Source organism: Theropithecus gelada, chromosome 1 (genome assembly GCF_003255815.1).
Source record: "Theropithecus gelada isolate Dixy chromosome 1, Tgel_1.0, whole genome shotgun sequence".
NCBI classification, from domain to species: Eukaryota; Metazoa; Chordata; class Mammalia; order Primates; family Cercopithecidae; genus Theropithecus; species Theropithecus gelada.
In genome coordinates, this window is record NC_037668.1 from 48337922 (window position 1) to 48355303 (window position 17382).

General features: G+C 39.6%; 1 protein-coding gene across 5 annotated transcripts in view; it reads right to left on the reverse strand.

The window, feature by feature from the left end:
- HP1BP3 (heterochromatin protein 1 binding protein 3) overlaps positions 1–17382 on the reverse strand; it is a 47162-nt gene that overhangs the window by 24359 nt on the left and 5421 nt on the right. For 2 of the 5 annotated variants that reach the window (XM_025383368.1, XM_025383360.1), the window contains exons 2-8: positions 16180–16375; positions 15641–15740; positions 12154–12307; positions 9003–9162; positions 6463–6606; positions 3154–3234; positions 986–1140 (exon numbers count right to left, since the gene is read on the reverse strand). In XM_025383368.1, the coding sequence (XP_025239153.1) occupies positions 986–1140; positions 3154–3234; positions 6463–6606; positions 9003–9162; positions 12154–12307; positions 15641–15740; positions 16180–16275 (890 nt within the window). In that variant the 5' untranslated portion in view covers positions 16276–16375. Of the gene's footprint in view, positions 1–985; positions 1141–3153; positions 3235–6462; positions 6607–9002; positions 9163–12153; positions 12308–15640; positions 15741–16179; positions 16768–17382 lie in introns of those variants that run through there. The other 3 variants (XM_025383393.1, XM_025383377.1, XM_025383383.1) reach the window with 3 other exon arrangements.

The following is a 17382-nucleotide window of genomic DNA, read 5'->3' on the forward strand; positions in this document are numbered from 1 at the left end:
TTTCGCTCTTGGGCCCAGGCTGGAGTACAATGGTGCTCACTGCAAACTCCACCTCCTGGGTTCAAGCAATTCTCCTGCCTCAGCCTCCTGAGTAGCTGGGATTGCAGGTGTCCGCCACCACACCCGGCCTAGTTTTTTTTTTTTTTTTTTTTAAACCTGAGAAGACACAGAGTTCAATATTAAATATCTTAACAGCTAACAATATTAAAAGAGTTACTCTACCAGGCTCTTACAAAGAAACATACGATTTGGGTTTGGAAAAAAAAAAAAACACACGCACACACACAAAAAAAACAAAAGTAGGCCAAGAATAGTAATCGGTGCCTGTAATCCCAGCTACTCGGGAGGCTGTGGCAGGAGAATTGCTTGAACCCGGGAGGTAGAGGTTGCAGTGAGCTGAGATTGTGCTACTGCGCTCTAGCCTGGACAAGAGTGAGACTTCATCTCAAAAAAAAAATAAAATAAAAGGCCGGCCACAGTGGCTCACACCTGTAATCCTAGCACTCTGGGAGGCCGAGGTGGGTGGATCACTTGAGTTCAAAAGTTCGAGACCAGCCTCGCCGACATGATGAAACCTTGACTCTACTAAAAATACAAAAATTAGCTGGGTATGGTGGCGGGCGCCTGTAGTCCCAGCTACGTGGGAGGCAGAGGCAGGAGAATCGCTTGAACCCAGAAGGCGGAGGCAGGAGAATCCCTTGAATCTGGGAGGCAGAGGCTGCAGTGAGCCGAGATGGTGCCACTGCACTCCAGCCTGGATGACAAGAGCAAACCTGTCTCCAAACAAACAAACAAAACAAAAAAACTACACATGGAGATATGAAGAGAAACACATAATGGGGCAAAAAAAATAAGACCAACAAAAAAGGTTTATTCTTAGCTAAAAGTAATCCTTCCTCAGTATTTAATCTATCTCCTTTCCCATGAAAAGGCAGCTAAAGGAAGTAACACATCATGTTTTAAAGGCCAGGCCAATGGCTCATACCTGATGTCCACTCTAAGCTTAGGATAATACTGAGACACGTATTTCCTGATGAGACTGTAGGAAGCTTCTTTAGGTTCACAAAGGCGAGTAAAGGCCAGTGGGAGGACATCCTCCAATTTTACTTGTGGTTCTGGATCCACTGCAGAACTTCTATTCTGAAAAGTAATTATCAAAAATTATGATCATTATGGAATGTAAATGCTTCTACATACAACTCAAAGGCTTTCCTAAGTTGATGATCAAATTTGTCAATTTTGTGGCAACTTCTTTGATATAAAATTTTCAACTGAGAGCATTAAAAATACATATAAAAGCTGGGTGTGGTGGCTCACACCTGTAATCCCAGCACTTTGGGAGGCCAAGGTGGGCAGATCACTTGAGGTCAGGAGTTCAAGACCAGCCTGGCCAACATGGTGTAACCCCCCCCCCACTAAAAATATAAAAATTAGCCAGGCATGGTAGCCTGTAATCCCAGCTACTCGGGAGGCTGAGGCACAACAATTGCTTGAACTCAGGAGGTGGAGATTGCAGTGATGCAAGACAGAGCCACCACATTCCAGCCTGGGTGACAAGTGAGACTCCGTCTCAAAAAAAAAAAAAAAACAACAAAACAAGAAAACAGCCGGGCGTGGTGGCTCATGCCTGTAATCCCAGTACTTTGGGGTGCTGAGGTGGGCTGATCACCTGAGGTCACAAGTTCGAGACCAGCCTGACCAATGTGGTAAAACCCTGTCTCTAATAAAAATACACAATTAGCCAGGACTGGTGGCATGCACCTGCAATCTCATTTACTCGGGAGGCTGAGGCAGGAAAATCACTTGAACCCGGGAGGCGGAGGTTGCAGAGAGCTGAGATTGCGCCATCGCACTCCAGCCTGAGCAACAAGAGCAAAACTCCGTCTCAAAAAACAAAAAAAAACACATAAAAGTAAAAAGGAGTGTAGACTTTAAAGGTCCTAATTTATGAAGCACCAGAAAGTAATGCATAAAGTTCATTTTGAAAGTGTTTGAAAACTCTATGAAAAAAGGATAAAAAGCTTCAGAGTTGTAAAAAAAAAAAAAAAAAAAAAAAGTTTAGAAAAACATTATTTCAATTTCTGATATAAATGAGTACAAGACATTTCACTTTATTACTGCAGAAATACTTTACACAAATGATATGTGTTGGGGAGAAGAATATTAGTATTTACAAAAACCGGAAGAAAAATTGGATCTGGGTAGTTTTTGGGTCTAGTATTCAGTAAAAATGTACTTTTAGGCCGGGCACAGTGGCTCACGTCTATAATTCCAGCATGCCGGGAGGCCGAGGCAGGCAGATCACCTGAGGTCAGGAGTTGGAGGCCAGCCTGGCCAATGTAGTGAAACTCTGTCTCTACTACAAATACAAACATTAGCTGGGCATGGTGGCACATGCCTGTAGTAGTCCCAGCTACTGGGGAGGCTGAGGCAGGAGAATCGCTTAAATCCTGGAGGCGGAGGTTGCAGTGAGCCAAGATCGTGCCACTGCACTCCAGCCCGGGCAATAGAGCAAGACTCTATCTTAAAAAAAACAAAAACAAAAAAACTCCTGTATCTTCTCTAGTTTAAAAGATACTTCACAAAAAGCAGTGTAATTCAGCCGGGCGCGGTGGCTCACCCTGTAATCTCAGCACTTTGGGAGGCCGAGGTGGGCAGATCACTTGAGGTCAGGAGTTCAAGACCAGCCTGGCCAACATGGTGAAACTCCATCTCTACTAAAAAATACAAAACAATTAGCCGGGCATTGTGGTGAGTGCCTGCAATCCCAGCTACTCAGGAGGCTGAGGCAGGAGAATTGCTTGAACCCAGGAGGTGGAGGCTGCAGCTAGCTGAGATCACGCCACTGCACTCTAGCATAGGCAACAGAGCAAGACTCCATCTCAAAACAAAAAGCAGTGTAATTCATATAGCTGCCCATAATTTAATGTAAGGCACTTAAGAGCATAGACTTAACCAGGTTGGACTGCTTGGATCTGCATCCTGGCTATTCTACTCACTAGATGAACAAATTATTTGTAACTTCCCTAGACTTTAGCACAAAGGCTGAACTTTGCATACTGCCAGGCACACAGCAAACACTCAATGAATGTTGCTATTTTTGGTAGCAGTAACAGCTCCACAGCACTCAAACTGTGGTATACATTGTCTTACCTTTCTGTTTCTGGATTTCTGAGGTGTTTTTCTTGATTTCTGAACAACAACAAAACTTCCAGAAGCACCTTTTCCTTTAACCTAAAGTAAATTAATTTTTGTTATTCCAGTATTCATAACTTTACATTAGGCTAAGGAAATTACAGGGCATGGTAATGCAAGAGCTAATGTAAAGTGGTGTTTACTTCTTCAGAGAAAAAAAAAACAGTCAATGAAAAGTCAAAAGACTTCAGATGAAAGGTCCTTTACATACCATCTAGCTGATGTTGAGTAATACTGTACAACCCAGTTAACCCTCTGAGCTTTTTGTTTTCTCATCTACAAAATTTTGAGAAGAATGCTACTGTGATACTAGGTTAAACTGTCTATTAAAAACTTTGAAAACGAAATAAAAAAGCAAAATAAAAATATCTCACAGAAGGAAGGGACATAATCTCTCAGGGAAAATAAGAAAAGCCCTCACTATCTTAAAAGCTCCTTGGAAAAAGTTTACACCCTAATTAGTCTCAGGCCACATAACTTCCCATAGTTTACCAACGATACATTATTCCTTATGGGAAGGGTTATCTAACAATATTTTGGCTGGGCACAGTGGCTCATGCCTGTAATCCCAGCACTTTGGGAGGCCAAGGTGGGTGGATCACGAGGTCAGGAGAACCAGACCATCCTGGCTAACAAAGTGAAACCCCATCTCTACTAAAAATACAAAAAATTAGCCGGATGTGGTGGCGGGCACCTGTAGTCCCAGCTACTCAGGAGGCTGAGGCAGGAGAATAGTGTGAACCCGGGAGGCGGAGCTTGCAGTGAGCTGAGATCACACCAGTGCACTATAGCCTGGGTGACAGAGCGAGACTCCATCTCAAAAAAAAAACCACAATTTTTTAGCCACTGCACACAATGCTAAGTTTTACCACATATTTCCAGTTCACAAAGCACTTTCATAAAATTTTAAAGTTGATTTGCAATAGGCCAGGCATGGTGGTTCATTCCTATAATCCCAGCACTTTGGGAGGCCGAGGTGGACAGATCACTTGAGGTCAAGAGTTTGAGACCAGCCTGGCCAACTTGGTGAAATCCTGTCTCCACTAAAAATACAAAAATTAGTTGGGTGTGGTGGCGGGTGCCTGTAAACCCAGCTACTCAGGAGGCTAAGGCAGGAGAATTGCTTGAACATGGGAGGCAGAGGGTGCAGTGAGCTGAGATCATGCAGTGAGCTGAGACTGTGCCACTGTGTAACAGAGCAAGACTCCATCTCAAAAAAAAAAGTTGATTCACAATAATTAAAGTCTTCCACAGCTTAGTTTTACCTACACTGCTATCAATGAGCAATCAAGCTGGAATGCTTTTAGCCTACTAAGAGTTGTTTAGGCATCAACCAAGGGTGGTCAGGCTACGTAGGCTACAGCAGGTCATAAACTAAAACGTGAAGCCATCACATAAGCTTTGCTGACATATACTATGTTACACAACAGGTCCTTGGCTCTGATAATCATATTAACTAGGTTAACACCTTTTAGTCAATGATCATTCTGTTTTATTTTAGAGACAGGGTCTCACTCTGTCACCCATGCTGGAGTGCACTGGCACAATCATAGCTCACTGCAGACTCAAGCAATCCTCCTGCCTCAGCCTCTTGAGTTGGGAGTACAGGCATGCACCCCTACATTTGGCTAATTTTCAAATTTTTTGTAAAAGCTGGGCATAGTGGCTTACGTCTATAATCCCAGCACTTTGGGAGACTGAGGTGGGTGAATCACTTGGGCCCAGGAGCTTGAGACCAGTCTGGGCAACATGGCAAAACCTTGTCTCTACAAAGAATACAGAAATTATCTGGGTGTGGTGGTGCACACCTATAGTCCCAGGTACTCAGGAGGCTGAGGTGGGAGGACTGCTGGAGTCCAGCAGGTAGAGAGTGCAGTAAGCCAAGACTGCACCTCCGCACTCCAGCCTGAGCCAGAGTGAGATTCTGTCTCAAAAAGTAAAATAGAATACAGAAATAATTTTTTTTGTAGAGAGAGGGTCTCACCTTGCTATGTTGCCCAGGATGGTCTCAAACTCCTGGCCTGAAGCAACCCTCCCACCTCAGCTTACAGGCAAGAGCCACTGCGCCTGGGCATCAGTGATAATTTTAAAGGCCATTTAAATATCAGTTTTACATTTTGAGAAAGCTAGACTCTCAGCTCCACACAGCAGCAATCTGTTTTATTCAGTAACAGACCTTCAGGCAACTGGCACATAGGAGATAAGACATATCTGTGAAATTAAGTACTAGTTCAAAGTCCCTAAGCAGAGTTTAAATGCCTGAGTAGCACAGAATTCTATTCTGATCAAACAGGCAGTGGGTATAGAAAAAGCGTAACCAGACTCTAGGAATGTGGTGAACTAGGTTTTTAAAATTAAGACGTTAGTAGTTATTTCATCACTCTGGACCTCTGAAGAGGGTAACATAGCTTTAGATTTCTATGGTTCTAAGCCTCCATGCACTATGCAAGGTAAAGTAGACTTATGCCTGAAATCAACATTGGTTCTACTGCTAGTCACATTTCACTCAGGCTTCTCTGATACTCCTAATAGGCTTTAATGGTTTAGATACTGATCAGTTAAAGTGAGCATATTTATGAAGCTAAAAATTAATACTAACAAGTCTATCATGTAAGTTAGGCTTGAATGGAAACAAACCTAAGACAAGGGCAATTATCATTTTTGTTATTTCTTTTTTTTCAGACAGGGTCTCACTCTCACCGAGGCTGGAATGGTGAGATCACAGCTCACGATAGCCTCAACCTCCCAGGCTCAAGTGGTCCTCCCGCCTCTGCCTTCAGAGTAGCTGGGACTAGTGGCACATGCCACCAAATCCTGCTAATCTTGTATTTTTTCTAGAGAAGGGGTCTTGCTATGTTGCCCAGGCTGGTCTCGAACTCCTGGGCTCAAGTGATCCTCCCAACTCAGCCTCCCAAAGTGCTGGGACTACAGGTGTAAGCCACCATGCCTAGTCTCATTTTTGCTATTTCAGTAGTAGGATTCCTTACCTTTCTCATGTTCAGTGCTACATGATTTCAAGCACAAGCAGCCCCCAAAGAAAAATCTAATTAAGAACAAAACAAACTAGAAAAAAGTTACACTATTTAAATGGCACCAATGTTTTCGAAACCTAGCCTCAGATAATTCAACTAGGTTAAACTTAAGGAATTTCATCATTATGCAACTTATTTTTTAACAAAAAAGACACAAAAAGCCTAAACGTTACTAACTGTAGACTTAAAGCTAATACACAGTGAAATGATCTTACTACTACTAATTGTGTAATACCTGTTTGATGACGCCTCTATTTAATTCTCTTTTCAGTGCTTGTTTAAGGAGATAACCCCTTCTCTCCAGCTCCAGAGAAGGATACTTATGGATGATGTATTTTCGAATAGCAACCACTGATGCACCACTCTTCTGGAAGCATGCCTAGAAAAGATTTATCAAACCATATACATTAAACCAGTTTTTTTTAATTAGATACAGAGCCTGACATATATTTTCAAAATAAATTATTTTGGAAGTGAACTTGATAATGGATGACAAAAATGGTAGGGAAGAATGAACTTCAGAAGACTTCAGTTCATAATGGCTGTAGAGAAATAACAGAATTACTAAATATTTCTACTACAATTTTAAATTGTTCAAAACAGCCTAAAAGATCATACTGAACATGAACAACATTCTATGTATAATGAAGAACCTCTTTCCATTTTAATTCCATTCTATATTTAGAAGATGGATCTTTGGCATCAAAATGAGAAAAGCAGAACAAACCTATCACTTACAGGATCACAGATCTGGCCCATTTTAAGGCATGAGCTTAAGGAATGAGCATGCCAGGACATTTTCCTGAAGGCTCTGTATGAATGTCAGCAGAGAGAAGAATCAAAGATAATCTAAACAAATGGCATAAAACTGGGTTTACACATGGCAAAGTCCTGAAGGAGAATTTTGGTTAACAGTGAAGGTGTTCTATTTGAATTTAATGTGCCCTCTTCTATTTCCATCCTATTTTACTTATACTCCATTTGACTAATGCACCTGGAAGAATGAAGTAGCTCATTATGTCACAAAGGCAGCAAATACTTAATTTTTTCAAATGCTTAAAGTTTTGTTTTCCAACTGGTCACTGACTTGAAATCAAATGCTTTAAATTTTGAAGCACACAGAAGTAGCATCTGTCATTTATCTAATGGGCCAGTCCATCAATTTTGTACTGCCACGGTGTCTATTAAATGAATGTAGCACTTATTCATTCTCACTGAATAAGAACTTAATTGAATGTTTTTAAACACTTTGACAACAAAGAAAAATAACTCACAGGTACATGGTCCAGAAAAGATTGTACAACATGAAACAAGCTGTATTAATATGAGTCATGTAATTCAAGTCTATGTCTCTGAACTATTAATGACCTACTGAGGTTTACTCCTGATCTTACAAGAAAACACAAAGCAAATAAACTCAAGCAGAAAAGAACACTAACGCTGAAACAAATAATCTTTTGCTCCACCAATCTGACAGTGAGATGGCAGTAGGTATCATGACTCCTGTTTGATACAGAAAATGGTATCCATGGTCTGCAATAATTTGTCATATTGCATGGAATACACATTATCTATATAAAATCAATCATCTGCATAAATATGCACAGTTATATTCAAACCATTCTTTAAGCCAAATTGATATCGTTTTAATTTTTTATTTCACTATTCTAAAGTTTTAGTCCTTTTTCCATCCTCACTATGATGCTGCTCCTTCAAACCCAGGCTGAGTGGTCAAGTGAAATCCTTGAAGAAAGGCTATACAAAGAACAGAGATTTCACTACAGTGAGGTGATCTAGACCAATAAAGTTTTCTTAATGAGACAAGAGCATAAGAAGTCTTGAAGGAGTAAAGGGACAAGTCTGAAGGCAAACCCGTTTTCCAGTTTATGTTAGTGCTATCTTCTCGCATTCTAAGAATGACAACCAGGCTGCTCCTTTTTATACACATTCCTCCTTTTCTGGTTAAAAATCATCTGTATCCCTGTCTCCCCAATCCTGCCTCAGATCCTAACAACAGGGTCCCTGAAAGATGGGTCTGTTTGAACTCCTCTTATCATCTGATCATATGAACTAAACAAGGCAAAATTAAATGAAAAAACTTATACAATAAAGGCAATGTCAGATTAGAAGATAACCTTTAAAAATTAAAATAGAAAAACCACATCTAACGAAAGTCAATGGATTATAGCAAATCATAAATCTATGTAAGGAGGACAATTTTTGTAAGCATTTTGGAATGTCTAGGTGATAAAGCAGTGTTTATAACAGCGTTCAGGTGTGAAAGATATCTACTACCAAGATCAGACACTTAGCTTTACAAATGAACCTAGAGATATTTTTTAAACAAAAATTCTCAGTATTTTTCAGTTACTGAGTCACAATTAGATTAATAAGGGCAAGGACTTTGCTAGCCTTAGTTAGTTTTATACCACTAGCAGGGGCGCCCGACAGAGGGAAGGTAGTCCTTAAATGTTTGTTCAATGAATTAACATTTTCAGCCTTCAAATAAAAACTGTACTTAATCGATAAGCTGAATTTAAAAATTCTAAAGTTAAAAATATTTGCTATAGCAAATGTATATTTTTAAAAAAAATTAAGTGTTCACCAAATCTGATTATATTAGAAAAACATGAACTCATAATGACTTTCCTCTCTTTAAAACTCCTTTAGGAAGCAGAGCAAGATTTATGTCTAGACAGAAATATGCCATTTTCAAATAAGAAAAAAAAAAGAACATAATAAATCTAGGATGAATTGCTTGAAATAAAAACTTGCCTTAATGGCCTCAGTTAAGATTGCATCCATCTTGGGACGTGGGGAAGAAGCCATCGGTGTTTGTTTCTGGGCCCTGGCTAGCTGGCTGGCAGAAAGGGTAGCCCAGGAAGGAATTGTTTTTTTCACTTTCTTCTCCTTTTCTTTAGACTGATCTTTCTCACTTTAAAACAAAGAATTGTTATTATAGAAAATAAACTCTCTAGAAAGACGTATAAAGTCAGAAGTAGGAAAAGACCAGGGAGGGATAAAAATTAATGCTTTAATTTATTCACAGGCTAAGGTGATATGTACCATAAGCAAAATTTTACAAAACAAGTCTTTCTTTAAAAACTGGGTACCATAAATGAATTAAAAAGGTATTTTTCTCTTAGGTGCAGAAGAGAGGAGTCACATAAATTAGCACTGGTATAAGGGCTCAGTATATAAAAGAGAATTTTAAAATGCATATTAGTTAGCAACTACAACAGATGCAATATGGTATAGTGGAAAAACTCAAGCTCTTAAGTCAGAAAACCTTTGTCTGCATTTTCACTCAAACATTTACTAGCTACCTATATGATCTCAGTATATGATGTGAGTCTTTCTCCTAAGCTATAAAATAGTAATATAAAACCAACTACTTCCCAAGGTGTTGCAAGAATTATAAGAGTATGTTTATCAAAGCAATTTTGTAAGATTTAAAGAATTATATAAATTTTATTCTGAGTATATAATAGTGCTCTGTGCACCTAATAGATGCATTAGAACATTTAACAACAGAGGATAGGCTGGGTGCAGTGGCTCATGCCTGTAATCCCAGCAATTTGGGAGGCTAAGGTTGGAGGACTGCTTGAGGCCAGGAGTTCAAGCCCAACCTAGCCAACATAGTGAGATACCATCTCTATTAAACACACACACACACACACACACACACACACACACACACACACACACACGACAGTCACTATAAATTCCACAGACCTTAGCTATACTTATGAAACTCAGATAAAGAATACCCTGAATATTACAGCTAGAAGGTAGAGTTATTACTAAGTTATTCTTTTATGGTTATGTGCTGCATAACAATATTTTGGTCAACAGACCACATATACGATGGTCGTCCCATAAGATTATAATGGAACTGAAAACCTCCTATTACCTGGTTAACATGATAGTGGTGGTAATATCACAGCGCAACAAGTTACTCACTTGTTTGTGGAGACATTGGTGTAAACAAACCTACTGTGCTGCCAGTCACATAAAAATACAGCACACTGGCTCATGCCTGTAATCCCAGCACTTTGGGAGGCCAAGGTGGGCAGATCACAAGGCCAAGAGATTGAGACCATTCTGGCCAACATGGTGAAACCCCCGTCTCTCCTAAAAATACAAAAATTAGCTGGGTATGGTGGCGCATGCCTGTAGTCCCAGCTGCTCGGGAGATTGAGGCAGGAGAATCGTGTGAACCTGGGAGGTGGAGGTTGCAATGAGCCGAGATCGCGCCACTGCACTCTAGCCTGGGTGACAGAGCGAGACTCTGTCTCCCCCTCAAAAAGAAAAAGCACATTACCATTATACATAATACTTGATAATAAACAGCTATGTTACTAGTTTATGTGTTTAGTATACTCTACTTTTTATCATTACAGTATATATGCTTTCTACCTTAAAAAAAAACGTTAACTGTAAAACAGCCTCAAGCAGGTCCTTCAGAAGGTATTCCAAAAGACAGCATTGTTATCATAGGAAATGACAGGTCCATGTGTGTTGCTGCCCCTGAAGGCCTTCCAGTGGAAGATGTGGAGGTGGAAGACAGTGATACTGATGACCCTGACCCTGTGCAGGCCTAGGTTAAGGTGTGTGTGTGTGTGTCTTAGTTTTGTTTTTTTTTATAGATATAAGGTCTCCCAATGTTGCCCAATCTAGGCTCAAATTTCAGGACTCAAGCAATCCCCCTACCTCAGCTTCCTAAGTAGCTAAGGTAGCTAAGGCTACAGGTGTACACCACTGAATCTGGCTTTTGTCTTTGTTTTTAGTAAAGTTTTAAAAAATAAAAACTTTTAAAAATAGAAAAAAGCTTATAAATTTAGTGTAGCCTAAGCATACAGCGTTTACAGAGTCTACAGTTGCACACAGTAATGTCCTAGGCCTTTGCATTCACTTACACTCACTCACCCAAACAACTTCCAATCTTTTAAGGTCAATTCATGGCAGGTGTCCTACAAAGGTATACCTTTTTTTTAATCTTTTATATCATATTTTTACTGTACCTTTTCTATGTTTAAATACACAAATACTTACCACTGTGTTATAACTGCCTACAGTATTTAGTACAGTAGCATGCTGTACAGGTTTGCAGCCTAGGAGCAACAGACTATCCCATAAAGCCTAGTTATGTAGTAGGCTGTACCATGTAGGTTTGTGTAAGTACGCTTTATGATGTTGGCACAATGATGAAATCGCCTAAAGATGCATCTCTCAGAATGCATACTCATTGTTAAGCAATGCATGACTCTATTTAAAAGTAATTTCTAACTGTTTGACCAATTATGAAAAGAGTGGAATGAATACTACCAGCTCTCCTGCAAAAAAAAAAAAAAAAATTAAAAATTAAAAAGTAACTGCCATCACCTTATATAGATACATATCAACAGCAAATTTTACTTTCAGATTCTCAAAGTCAATTCTCCAACTGAATACTTCATCAAACATATATAGACTTTTAGGTCACACTAACCAATAGCTTGATACAGACTAACGCCTTCTAACATAAGCACGCAAAAGCAACCCACTCCTGGCACAGAGGTAGGAATAAAATAGTGAAGTGTCTTCTAGGTCAGATTTTTATAATTATGTTTCATTTCTTATTGAAGTCTTGCCAATGCTTAAAATATCAGATACTCCCACAATAAATTACAAGCTCAAAAACATATTCCAAAGTCAATGACAATGACTTTTGGATCATTCAAACCATTGTGTTCTGCTAACTACAGCATATTCTAACAGGTCATACAACTATATAATAAACCTATTTCAAATGGTAATTCTAAAAATTAAATCCAAATAGCAAATACCTAGCATAAGCCAATGTTATAACACTTTAAAACAATCTGATCTAAAGTCCTTTTACACCTTCTTCAAATACAAATAGCGAGAAGACATAACTCCTTACTCCTTTTTGGTTTCCTCAGAAGACTTATTTTCTTCTTTCTCTTCATTCTCAGGTTCCCCCTTTGGCTGCTCTGCCTCACTCGAAGTAGCAGGTGGAGTTTCATTCTCTTGTTCTTCTACAGTGGAGACAGATTCCTCTGAACTTATGTCTGGTTCTAAAAAATCAGGTGAGCAGAATTGCATAAGCAGATGTATTCCAATCTGAGTCAATAAAAGGGTAAAAGTATCTTATTAAACGGACCAGCCGAAGTCTCCAATTAACAAATGAATTCTAGAATGAAAACAAATGACCACTAATGCAGTTTTCTTACATTCTTTATGTCACTCAAGTTGCCTGGTCAGGTGGTTATCTATTATTAGAAAAATAGATAGACCAGGAAATTACACAGAAAGGAAAACTCATTTCATCCCAAATGATTTAATTATTCTACTTTGCAATATTCATGAGACTTATAATTAAGAAATTAGCCATTTTATAATTCAACAATCAAATCTCAGAGAATAAGTAATAAAAAACTCATGTATTCTCCAAGAGGATGACTGAAGCAAGAGTAGAAATATGAGAGGGGAACATGGAGGTCTGCTGTTATTTGTGCCTTTCCTTCACAGCATGTCCCTGAGCAGCTACTATAAAACACAGAACCCCAGGCACTGGTTATGCAGGGACTTCAGAGAACTCCCAAAAACAAACAAACAAACAAACAAACAAACAATCACACACACACAAAAGAAAAAGGACTCCAGGGAGGCCGAGGCGGGCGGATCACAAGGTCAGGAGATTGAGACCACGGTGAAATCCCATCTCTACTAAAAATACAAAAAATTAGCCGGGCGCTGTGGCACGTGCCTGTAGTCCCAGCTACTCAGGAGGCTGAGGCAAGAGAATGGCATGAACCCGGGAGGCGGAGCTTGCAGTGAGCCAAGTTCGCGCCACTGCACTCCAGCATGGGCGACAGAGAGAGACTCCGTCTCAAAAAAAAAAAAAAAGGACTCCAGTGGCAAGCATATACTTCAAACCAAAGTATATGCTTGAAGAATTTGATCATTTAAATTATGTGAACTACTTATTGCAATAATGACAAGGACTTCTTTGTGGCCTACACATAAAGAGAATTTTAAAATGCCACTTCTTTCTTAAAACCAAATCGCATAAGTACAATTCTAACACTTATACTAAGCGAGTGATTTCCATCCTCATTTGGCCTTCTCTGCTTCTAAAATTGTTTTCCATATGCTTAGGATCACAAAGTATTATGGATAGAACTTCACTGTAACAATGGTATCTGGGGATAAAGATAGTAACTGCATTTAGGTTTTCCAAAATAAAATGTATTTTTCATCATGATATATCTTGTACTGCCCCTCACATCAACAACTTGACCTAAATGGCTGCACGGGCAAGAATTTACTATTAGTTAGTCATGTTTATTTATACTTTGTCTTATTCTAAAAAAGATGAAAAGCTAAGAATCATTCACGGGTTTTACTGCAATAAGACTTATAAATTTAATTTTACATTATTTTCTCTTCTCAAGAGTAACTGCTCAAGAGTTATGGCTTAAAGTTCAGTCACTCAACGGATACTGAATATGTAGTTTGTATAAGACTGTTTCCAACTCACTGAACTACTGTCTGTTTCTGGGTAAAATGTAGAGTTTATAAAATTTAAAATGAGTGAAGTCTAATTTCTATGTACAAAATACTATGTACAAAATGGGATAGAGAGAAGATTAAACAAACATACAACTTGTGAAGTGACACTGTTTCTTCATAAACTCTTGGTTGACTTTTCTAATACTTTACCTCTGAACCCTCTGGCACGTATTCTGAAAACTGATGTTATTAGTGATTTAGGGGCTTCAGCTGGCTGTTAAACATGGATTAAGATGGACCACCAAGGCCGGGCGCGGTGGCTCAAGCCTGTAATCCCAGCACTTTGGGAGGCCGAGACGGGCGGATCACGAGGTCAGGAGATCGAGACCATCCTGGCTAACACGGTGAAACCCCGTCTCTATTAAGAAATACAAAAAACTAGCCGGGCGAGGTGGCGGGCGCCTGTAGTCCCAGCTACTCGGGAGGCTGAGGCCGGAGAATGGCATGAACCCGGGAGGCGGAGCTTGCAGTGAGCTGAGATCCGGCCACTGCACTCCAGCCTGGGCGACAGAGCGAGACTCCGTCTCAAAAAAAAAAAAAAAAAAAAAAAAAAAAAAAAAAAAAGATGGACCACCAAGCGCCTTATCCCACTGCTGGACAAGATAACCTATCTTCAACTCACCAGCACCCATTTACTTTTTCAAATATTCGGATTCTCATGTTTCTTAACTGCCTTAGGCTAGGTGCCCAAATTGCTTACAGCATTCATCAAAAGATTTAGAGAAAAAAATCCAGGCTCAGCCAGAAAAAAGAGTATATTGACTCATTATTGATGTCTGTCCTGATGCACCAAGGGATACAGGAAACAAGGATGCACGTATTTTCTATTCCTTTTTTTTTTTTTTGGAGACAGTTTCCCCTGTTGCCCAGGCTGGAATACAATGGCGTGATCTCAGCTCACTGCAATCTCTGCCTCCTGGGCTCAAGCAATTCTTGTGCCTCAGCCTCCTGAGTAGCAGGGATTACAGGCATGCACCACCATGCCCAGATAATGTTTGTAATTTTAGTAGAGACGGGGTTTCACCATGATGGCCAGGCTGGTCTCGAACTCCTGACCTCAGGTGATCTACCCGCCTTGGCCTCCCAAAGTGCTGGGATTACAGGCGTGAGCCACTGTGCCCGGCCCTCTATTCCTAATACATGCTAGTCAGCAAATAATTGATTCTAACAGCCACAACAGAGGCAGCACAGTGTGCTCATCCCTGAAAAACTTGAGATAAAAGGCCAGAGAAAAAGGCAAAAAGGGAAAAGACAAAGAAAAAAAACAAAAAGATCATGAGAAGAAAAATAAAGACGGGAAAAGGAGAAGAGATGGTTATAGACGCCATAAAGGAGCACCAGCACTCCATACTGATGGGTTTATATTTCTTTCCATTTGTTATGCTCCCACCACTGACTTTTCTCTACCGATACCTGTTACAGATCAACAGATCACCATTTGCTTCTCTTAAGGCCTCCAGATGATTTCTGGATGAACTTTCCACGTCTATCCTAAAGGCCCACGTTTTCCATTCTCCCACACTGCATTCATCCCCATGACACTTTATGTCCAGAATGCTACTCTTTGGCCATTCCTGTCATCCCCAACCATTTTTCTGTTTTTAATTCCAACATATCATTTTCACCTTCCAAAAATCTTTACAGAGAAGATGAAATCTTACTTTGCCCTCATGGTCTGGCAATGACATACCAATAGCTACTGATTCTCTCTCCAAATGTTTCCCCAAAACACTTAGCCATGAAAAAAGAATAATTAAGTTCAAAGGAATTTATGGGACACTCCAAACTGCAGTATAACTTTTGATGTTTTAAGTTGTGTCACCATTTTACTTTACCTGGCTTTTCTTCCTCCCCTTCAGCAAGCTTGCTTTTGGGAGGGGTTTCCCGGGTAGAATTCACAGTTCGACGAATCGGCATGGTGCTATCTTCTACCTTCTAAGAAAAGAGATGGCCATAATCAAACATGCATTAAAAAATTCTGTTTTATCTCTTTCTCAAAGGGCCTAACTGGGTGTCAGAAGATGTAGGAGAATTCTTCAAGTCGACTCCAGGATCTGATGCAAACTACTTTTAACAAGTTTTTTTGAAGTGAAATATGATTTTTAAGATACACTTTTTAAAAGTATGTTATTTTAGCTTGAATTTCAAATGGAAACACATAATTATAGTTGACTTGCTATAAATTTAGAAGGTTGGAGGTTTTCTCAGGAATTTGAGGGGAAAGGGAAGATGAAAAGAATCTGATTTTGTTTCAAATTCACAACCTAGACTCCCCAAAGTAAGGGAAGGAGCATGTACCAAGAAGGAGGACCCAGCAGGGCCTGAAGTCAGGGATTGATCCAAGAGTGAGCTTCAAGAATGTGTCAGCCCCTACCTCACCTAACTTGTCCGCGTGGATCAGCTGAGCTCCTACTATAAGTGGGAGTGCCTTAGGATGGACGAGTTCACCTTGAGACGTATCAGTCGCCATTTTAAATAATTTCTAGGCCCGAGTACAGGTTACACTCTGAAGCCTCTGCTGTTAACCACAAGGATTTTTCCTAATGGTTTCAGTGTGGTGAAGAATCAACCTAAAGCACAGAAAAGACCTGGTGTGAAGATTAACAGAAACAAAACTAAACTAAAACTTCTAAATTTAATACATATCCAAAGGGAAAAAATATAACTATAAAATGTATAGTTAAGTGACAGATGATTTGGTTACTCAGAAAGATAAAACTACTAAAATATAGACTACATAAAGCAGCAACTAAGACGAATGCATAAGCCACAGCAGCTGTTGCACCTTCCGCATGAACAAAGACAAGGGCAAGGCAGCTCATATGGAACCTAGCCCCATCCCCTCCTGCCACCATCAGGAACTGAGGAGGACAGAATAGAGAGACTGAGGAACAGTCAGTCAAATGTTAGTCAAAGATCAGTTTACAAAGAGAAGGCTTTTGTTGTCACTGTTCTCAAAAGGGTAGGAAAATTAACTGTAATCTTAAACTCTATCTCTATTAGAAAAGTACTTTTATTTTTCTCTGCTAAGGGAAAACACAAGGGCAAAAATACTGCTGAATAACCCAACATTCTAGTAACTTCCAGACCCACAGAAGCAAATTTAGACCATCACCTAGGAGAATAAACGTATGCTTCTAAGACTGTCATATTTTTAACGTAAGGAAAACTACTACAGAAGAATATAATTAAATATTCAAAGATCAAAATCCCATGCAGTCACCCAAGTTTACCTGATCACTAACACCCTCTCTTCCCCAAAAATCTCATCTAAGACTCAATGACATTTCATACAAAAATTCCTCTATTAAAAAAAGACCACTTAAGTGTTTAGATCTCTGTGCTAATGAACTATTAACAATGAGTGGGGGAATGACAGTCATTCAACTTCTACATTAAGCTCTAACCTTGTCTAAGAATTTAAGAGCTTTCAACTTGGCAAGTAACAGTCCCAACCTACAATAACTAGGATAAATCCAGAAAACTGAAACACAGAGGATGCATTCACATTTACAGGGAAAATATCTTTACAGGAACACCAAGAGCAATACCAGACTTGTCAACTGTCAGTCAGCTG